The 9121-nt window shown below is 36.8% G+C and overlaps 2 protein-coding genes across 2 annotated transcripts; one reads left to right on the top strand and one right to left on the bottom strand.

The window, feature by feature from the left end:
- The first annotated feature begins 193 nt into the window (after positions 1–193).
- LOC136068396 (thioredoxin domain-containing protein 9 homolog) lies at positions 194–565 on the top strand. The gene has a single exon (XM_065775498.1). It carries the CDS (start codon positions 194–196, stop codon positions 563–565), a length of 372 nt encoding a protein of 123 aa, XP_065631570.1.
- A 1303-nt stretch (positions 566–1868) lies between these two features.
- LOC112008470 (MDIS1-interacting receptor like kinase 2-like) lies at positions 1869–3116 on the bottom strand. Its single transcript, XM_065775495.1, has 2 exons — positions 2435–3116; positions 1869–2354 (listed from the first exon to the last, which is right to left on the bottom strand). The coding sequence occupies exons 1-2, from the start codon at positions 3033–3035 to the stop codon at positions 2062–2064; spliced, it is 894 nt and encodes a 297-aa protein (XP_065631567.1). The 5' UTR covers positions 3036–3116; the 3' UTR covers positions 1869–2061.
- Positions 3117–9121: the final 6005 nt, after the last annotated feature.

Below are 9121 nucleotides of genomic sequence, written 5' to 3'. Positions count from 1 at the left end.
AAAAAAAAAAAAAAAATTGCCGTGGAAAATTCTTCCACCAAAACCAAAAGTCAATCAATGCAAAAACTTTACCAATTTCAAAAGCAAACTTAGACTAAAAGTCCATAAAACGGTTGAAGAGGTCCATGGAGGATGGAGATGAAGAGACCAAAGGAGCTGAGAACGAGCCAGAAGGACTGGCCATGAACGCGTTATGCCAAAGAGGAGTCAACTCATGCATCAGCGAATAACCCTGCGGCTCAATCAACGGCGAGAAAAACCACGGAGGACATGGACGACAAGTGTTGACGGTGTTGGTGTTGGTGTTGCGCAAATTATAGAGAAGCAAGTGCTGATGGTGGCGAAGGCCATGGAGGACAAGCTAGACGAGGAGATCTCAACACTGGATTGCCTTGACCTCGACGATCTGGAGGTGCTCAGAGAAAGGAGGCTCCAGCAGATGAAGAAGATGGCCGAGAAGCGGAGTTGTTGGATCTCCCTCAACCACGGTGAGTACACCGAGATCTTCTCCGATAAGGACTTCTTCTCCACCATCAAGGCCAGCGATCTCCCCCTGATTTGTTGATTTTTCCAGATCTAATTTGTATTTTGTTGCAATCTACTCAGATCTATAAATTTTTTTTTTTTTTTTTAATTTCTGGGTTTGTGTTCTTGGATTTGAGATTGTGTTCTTGTTGTTTTCGTTCAAGACACACTTAGATCTCAATTCATATGATTTTTAGTTTTCAATTCTATTTTTAATTTTTTTTATTAAGTTAAAATTAATAATTTTTTTTTTAATTTAGATGCTGACGTGACATTTTTTAATGCCAAAAAATATTTTTTATCATTAATATAGGCCACATGGATATTAATTTAGTATTATTTATTCCTGCCGTTTGCCATGTCAGCTTTCTCTGTTTCTGATGTAACAGTAAGGACCAAAACGGGAAGCGTTTTTTAGAGTAGGGACTAAAAGCGGTAAAAATAAAATGTAAGGACTAAAATAGAAATCGCCTGAAAATGTAGGGACTAAAAGGTGTTTTTCGTCTTTTATTTAATAGCTAGCCATAACATTTTGCTTTGCTATCATTTTTCTTGGGTAGTTTGGACTTTGGACACAAGAGTCTACCAACTACAATGACTGTTAGGATTAGGAAGATTGACGTGCACAGCCTCAGCATATTCTTTGTTTTATTTTCAAATTGTGTACGCTGAGGGTCATTTCAATTTTGATCTAATAAAGTTCGTTATCCACTGTACATTTGTTTGAAATCTAGCTAACCAGCAACTAAACCATGGATTTAAAGAAAACATGAAGAAGATGAATTTTTAGGCTCAATCATGTTTTTTACTACAAGGAATAAGTGTAATATTTTATACATGTGCAGATCACGTGATCCTTTAAGTCCTTGATTCACATGCGTGTCAGTCCCTAATTGGTGGTTAGGAAGATTGTTAAATTCAGTTTTCTGTTTTTGCTTAATCTCTCTTGCTCTGTTTCTAAAAGTCTATATAATAACAGCACCTTGATTTATTTTATTTCGGCTGACTAATAAAATTACTCAGCAAGTTTCTTGCACAATGGCTCTTTTAAAAACATTTTTTGTTTCTCTAATGGCATCTGGTAGACAAGAATTGTTACCCTCATTTAATGACAATTTGCCTAGAAGGGATACTGATTTTGCATCCAAGTATCTGATTTTGACAACAGGGTCATACAAAGTGCAAACCATGACCAAGAATTTTCTCATTACCTTTAATACGCCTCAGTTGGAATATAAATGGCTAAAACCCAAGATCACAATAATACGCCCCTAATATCTATTTTACATTTGGAATCTTTATAATGCATACCAAAATAACCAATCAAACACGTATCATCTCAGTGCCCGGAAATCTGTGTTACCAGAAGCAATTTATTAGTACTTGCAATTAAAGTTCTAGTCGTACTCTAGGCATTACATAATCTGAAACAAACAATTTCCTTCGACAGCATAAATTTAACAGAATATAGTGTCTTATATAATTCTATCCTTTCTTGCCCTAGTCAGACTATGGATGGCTCTAGGAAAGTGCAGTTCATCTTGATAACACTTGAGAGACCATGTGCATGGTTGGTCTAGATTCTGGATTAGCATTCAAGCATGCAGTTGCCAACTTTACGATGAGTATCAATTGATTCTCAACCTCAAGAGTGGGAGGCAGAAGACGTATATCTAACAAATCATTCAGCAATAAATTCTCTCCCACAGATGAAGCAGATAAAGCGGAGATGGTTTCACCAGGATGCCTTCCTTGGATCACTTCAATAGCCAAAACTCCCAAGCTAAACACGTCACACTTCTCAGTTATCTTCATCGTATAAGCAAACTCTGCAAACAAACAGAATATCATGTTATCGTGTTCATATGCTGTATATCTTCTACGTTGATTAAAAAATTAAGTTTATTACCTGGTGCAATATATCCATATGTGCCAGCAAATGAAGTCCAATTGGATGAGTCTTGATTAAGAAGCTTAGCTGTGCCAAAGTCTGAAACATGAGCCTCATACTCTAAATCCAGCAAAACATTTTTGCTTGATATGTCCCTGTGAACAATTGGTGGTGAGCAATCATGGTGCAAGTAAGACAAAGCGTGTGCCACACCTTTGATGATATTCACTCTCTTGCTCCAATCCAATTCTTTAGCTCCTCCATCATTGCTCAAAATTGTGGCCAAGCTACCCCTTTCAAGGTACTCATAAATCAAAATTGAGAATTGCGAATGTGAACAAAAGCCATGCAATTTTACAATATTTCGATGCCGAATTTCTGTTAATGCCCTTATCTCATTTAAGAACTCTTTCTGCTGCGCAATCTCACCATCACACAAGGATCTAAGTTTCTTCACTGCAACTATGACTCCTGATTTTAGCTTGGCTTTATAGACAATTCCATTTCCTCCCTTCCCAATGCAAAACTTAGCATCAAATCCCTCGGTTGTGCCTATGATTTCCTGGAACATCATTCTTCCATCAAAATAGGATATTGTAAACACTTCTTCCCTGTCCATGCCGTTTGCTCGGTTTTTCTGTGGATCTCTCCTTTTTCTTTGTAAAACAATGAAAATTATGAGGAATACCAATACAAGTGAAAGTGCACCATGAAGAGGGAAAATGATTTTGTGTTCCTTTCTTGAAATATGTTTTCCTACCACACAGGGTTGCAATCCTGAAACATTTCCACACAATCCCTTATTATGTCTTAATGCTTCTATGGGTGCAATTTGAAATGCTTTGCTATTGGGAAGAGGACCCTCCAACTCATTGAAGGATATGTCAACATCTGACAGCCCACGCATTTTTTCAAATGCAATCGGAATGAAACCAGAGAGTTTATTGTGGGAGACATTCAAAACCTCCAAACTTTGCATTTTGTGGATTTGTGAAGGTATCTCTCTTTCGAGCAAGTTATAACTTAAATCCAGCTGTGACAAATGTGCTAAATTACACAACTCAACTGGAATGCCTTGGCTAAATTTGTTGTTGCTCATATTCAAGTAATTTAGTTTCAAAAGGGTCCCCACATTTTTGGGGATTGAGTTGGTGAATTTGTTGGTGGATAGATCCAAATACTCAAGATTTGTTAACAACCCAAGCTCCAGAGGTATATTCCCTGAAAGTTGATTTCCATTCAACATCAATTCCAACAAGGAAGTCAACTTTCCAAATTCTTTTGGAAGCTCCCCAACTAACCTATTAAAAGAAAGATCAAGTAATTGGTGTTGAATTGAATCTCCAATTACAAGAGGTATGCCACCGGTAATATTGTTCCCTGCAATACGTAGGGCGGTTAGTTGTGGGCACCTGCTCCAATTGTGTGAGATTTCACCGTAAAATCTATTGTAACTTAGGTCCATGAACTTCAGTTTACTATAAGCACCAAAATCTTCAGATATATTTCCAAAGAGTTGGTTTCTTTCAAGGCGGACTCTAGTTAAGCTCACGCAGTTTCTCAAGGTTTTCAGTATTGGACCTATGAGATGATTGTCGTATGCAGTAAAGTTTCTAAGAGATCCACTTTGACATAAGTTTTGTGGCAATAAGCCAGTGAAGTGGTTTGTATCGAGCTGCAGCACAACCAACTTCGTCAAGTTTCCTATCTCTTGAGGAATGGGACTAGAAAGTTGGTTATCGCGGAGGAATAAAAGTTCCAAGTGACTCAAATTACCCAAGGAAATAGGAACAGTGCCATTTAAATGATTTATGCCTAGTTGAAGACTGGTTATAGACTTCAAGTTTCCTAATTCTTTAGGGATGGTGCCAGAAAGTTGATTGTTGAATAGATATAAGAGTGTTAGGTTGCTGAGAGCACCTAACAATGAGGGAATCGGGCCAGAAAGATTATTTGTTTGAAGATATAAAGAGTTGAGAGACTTCAAATTCCCTATTTCTGGAAGGATGGAGCCAGAGATTTGATTTTGATATATATACAACCATGTCAGCTGTTCTAGGTTTCCTATACTAGAAGGAATGGGACCTGTTAGACTGTTGTTTTTCATGTCAACATCAATTAAATTGGAGAGGTTTCCAATTTTTGAAGGAATGGAGCAAGATAGTTGATTATTTCGGAGGTACAAATAAGCCAAGTTGCTTAAATTACCTAATTAATTAGGAATGCAGCCATGGAGATCATTGGCATGCAAAGAAAGGTAAACGAGTGACTTTAAATGACCTATTTCCAGGGGAATTGAACCATTTAACCGATTTTCACCAAGGCGCAAGACCTCAAGATTGGTTAGCAGTCTAATCTGTGGTGGGATTTCCCCTGATAACTTATTAAAGGATAGGTCAAGATATATGAGTTTGGAACGGCCGCTAATTTCAATAGGAATTGTGCCAAAGAGTTCATTCATGCTGAGATAAACATATGCAAGGTTGGGGAGAGACAGGAATGAAAATTCATGCAGCGCACCTTTCAAGCCTGAGTTAGTCAGGTCTAATGAAATAACACTTCCTGCTTGGTTGCATGTAATGCCGGACCAACTGCATGGGATTGAGCTTGTATTTTGATTGCTGGAAGAATTGGTTGAATTGTGAAGGAGAGTCCACGAAGTCAGGTGTGATTGGGTTTCATTTTGAAGACTGGCTTTCCAATTGAGAAGAGCATCTGCCTGTCTCTTCAGTTACAGAAAGAGAAGCAGCATTAAATGAGGAGTGCAACATGGCCAACAAGACCAGAGAAACGAGGTAAACCACTTTTTTCAAGCTAGACATTGGCATGGTTATGTTTTACAACTTGCAAGCTGATTCAGAACTCTATCTTGTGTCCCAATAATTTCTTACACAATTTATAGGTATAAACATCTGGATGCGGTTCTGTTAATCAATTTTCGTTGTTTTGTTTTATCAAATATTAAATATTTTTCCTAGTTAATGGAAAATAGATGGTTTGAAACAACAATATTGTTTCAAACCATATGATTATTGACTTTGACTGTTCTTCACGAGAAATTATTGTATATCCACCTGGTGGAGTCATCCCAACACACTCACAATGGGTTTATGGGTTTGGGCCCTACACAGGGGCCCACCCCTGTGAAAGGAAGCTACCCGGCATAATAATTTTTCCAAGTGATTACGTGAAGCTCAAATTAGCACTCAGTCAAAATCCAAAAATAGCAACAATAAAATTGTTCACACTCATTTTGAGTCACATTAGTGTAGCAATAATAAATGTTATAATAGCATACCATTCAATCCACTTCAGTCCATTTGGTCAAATTTGTTCTATTTTCGACTTTGGTTTATTTTGATTCATTTTGGTTCACTTCTGTTTACTTCAGTTTCATCTGGTCTATTTCAATTTACTTTAATCTCATTCGATCTATTCAATCTACTTCAGTCTACTTTGGTCCATTTTGGACTAATTGAACCTTAAATTGATTCATTTTGTAGGTTGCATTTTTAGTTTTAGGCCCAAATTTCCATTTTTTTCCCTCTCAATTTTTGGCTTGAAAGTACAAAATTTTATTCTTTTTGAGTCAAGCTCTTTATTTTTGGACTAAAAATTAAAAATAAAATAGGCATTAAAAATTAGAGATGGACTTCAAAAAGGCAATAAAAATGATAAATACTCAAAAGATTACCTTAAAATTCAAGTTTCAATAATATAGCTATTATATTGATATTTGTTGGGGTTTTTTTTTTTTTTTTTTTTTTTTTGCTCAATTCTAGAACTATATAATAATTGTTTTTTAGAAACAAATCAACATAATAATTTAAACTTAATGTAATTTATTACCATGGAACTCGGACATAAGTTTGTTTTTATTTTAAGGGTAATTCTACGGTACCTCCTATTTTTTTTAAGGTACGATATTTACTAGTAGGCAACCTGCTATACTAGGTTACCAAAACATCAAATTTGACAGTTCCATTTTCACATTGTGTAATTCCAACATCACATATAATTGTTTTTTTTTTTTTTTGGCCATATTTGGTGGTTCTCTTATTTTTTTTTTCTCACATTTAATAGTTCCATTGTCACATTAGGTAGTACCAACATTACATTTGATAGTACTTTTATTATATTTGGTGGTTCCCTTTTTTTTTTTTTTTTACTCATATTTGATGGTTTCATCCTTACATTATGCAATACCAATATCACAAGTGACTATACTTTTGTCACATTCGATGGTTCCTTTATTCTTTTTTACATTTGATGGTTCCATTATCACATTAACTAGTACCAACATCACATCTAACTGTACATTTATCACATTTGGTGGTACCCTATATTTTTTTCTCACATTTGACAGTTCCATTGTCACATCAGGCAATACCAACATCACTTCTAACCATGATTTTATCACATTTGGTGATACCATTAATTTTTTTTCATATTTAACGGTTTCATCCTCACATTGTATAGTACTTTTGTCATATTCGGTGGTTTCTTTATTTTTCTTCTTCTCACATTTGATGGTTCTATTGTCACATTAGGAAGTATCAACATCACATCTGACTGTAATTTTATCACATTCGGTGGTACCCTATTTTTTTTTCTCACATTTGACAATTCCATCATTACATTGAACAGTACCAACATGACATTTAATCGTAGTTTTGTCACATATGGTGATACTATTATATTTTTTCTCACATTTAACAGTGTCATTGTCACATTGGGCGGTACCAATATCACATCTGGTTGTATTGGCGTTACATTTGGCGGTACTCTCATTTTTTCTCATATTCGATAGTTCCATCGTCACATTGAGCAATACCAACATGACATCTAACCAAACTTTTGTCACATTCAATGGGACCATTATTCTTTTATCACATTTGACGGTTTCATCCTCACATTGTACAGTACTAACATCACATGTGACTGTATTTTTTTCATATTCGGCGGTTCCTTTTTTTTTTTTTTTCTCACATTTGATGATTCCATTATCACATTAAGTAATACCAACATTACATTTAATCGTATTTTTGTCACATTAGGTGGTACCCTAAGTTTTTTTCTCGCATTTAACAATTTCATCATCATATTAGGCAGTACCAACATCACATTCGACCGTATTTTCATCACATTTGGTGTTACCATTATTATTTTCTCACATATGACATTTCTATCTTCACATTGGGCAGTACCAACATTAGATTTGACTATACTTTTGTCACATTCAGTGGTACTATTATTATTTTCTCACATTTGACAATTCTATTATCACATTGGGCAGTATCAATATCACATTTGATTGTACTTTTCATCACATTCAATGGTATCCGATTATCACATTCAATACAAGAAGAAAGCAAAAAAGGGTACCTTCACTAGCTTAAGGCCAACTGGGAATACTCCGATGCTTAAGTCAGATTACACAATCCAAACTTAACTTGCTCACAGTTTGCTATTTTCTAGCTATTGTTCTCTTACCTTCTTCTTCGCATCGGGCTCACCTTTTATGCCCTTCCAAGGTTAGCGTAGTTATGTTCGTTTAATGCTAGTTTGAGCGTTTCTTTTCCTGACCGTTGTATTTAATGAACAATGATTGCCTTAGTTATGGTGTAACGGACGACCGTTGCGCCACTCTTGTTCTCGTAACTGCTCCTGATGTAATTAGGGAAGGCCAACTATCTGCCAGGTGTTGAGCTGTGCTATTAATGCACGTATTCCTCACAAATTATAATGACGGGGTCTTGCCCCTATGCTCGTCTTCTACAAGGACACAAGATAGATCGTCTTCCTCGTCGACGATCAATCGCAGGTCTCACCGACGATCAATCGCAGGTCTCACCGACGATCAATATCTGGTATCCGTCAGTTGCCCCCCCATTCCATGATAGTCATGAGTTTAGACGATATTCAGAATGTGATTGGACATGACGATTCAGTTTTCTGCAATTTCCAACTCCAATTGTCCCGATTCAAATGCGACGTGATTGCCTCTCCGGGAAACGAGCACATGTTGACTCTCGGTTGGAGGTGTGTGCAATTTTTTCTCGTTTTTGGCGCGCTTTAATTTTGGGTTTTCTTTTTAGAGAAAATCGTTCCCCTTCCATCCTCCTATTTTGCCTGTTTCCTGGAGTGCCAAGCGGTTCATCTTCAGAAATATCCTGGTAAGGTTTCTTTGCTTTTGCTTTAATGGTTGGCTTTGAGCATCTTAGTCAAGAGTGCCCTTCGGTCTGTTTTTTCTTTGCCAGGTTGGGAGTTTTTCTTGAGCATTCTTTCGGTCGATGCCCTCCCTTGGGTCTGTTTGTGTCTCGTGACTCTACTATTAGGCTTGTTTTATTTACTCTCTATCCTTTACTCCACCAGTCTTTAGTTAGGTATCACTTAGGGATGGATCCAATAAGTATAGGGCAGACGATGTTAGGTCGAGTGAGTTGGAGACTGGGTTGTCTTCCAACGCTGAGTCTTTAAATCAAGTGATTGATACAGCAGTTTCTAGGCTACCCTCATCTTCTTCTTCTCGCCCTTTACACGCCCTTTTTGAGTCTTGTTGCTTAAAGGCGAGTCATTTGAAGGGTTTTAAGAAGAGGTTTCAATTCCCTAAAAGCACCTCTGTTAGGTTGCCTCATTTGGGTGAGAAAGCTTGTGACTTTGCTCATGGGGAGGTTTGTTTTTATGAGGCTCATTTTTTGTGTG

This window comes from Quercus suber, unplaced genomic scaffold, assembly GCF_002906115.3.
Source record: "Quercus suber isolate HL8 unplaced genomic scaffold, Cork oak 2.0 scaffold_113, whole genome shotgun sequence".
NCBI lineage: Eukaryota > Viridiplantae > Streptophyta > Magnoliopsida > Fagales > Fagaceae > Quercus > Quercus suber.
This window is presented reverse-complemented; position numbering and strand designations above follow the sequence as displayed.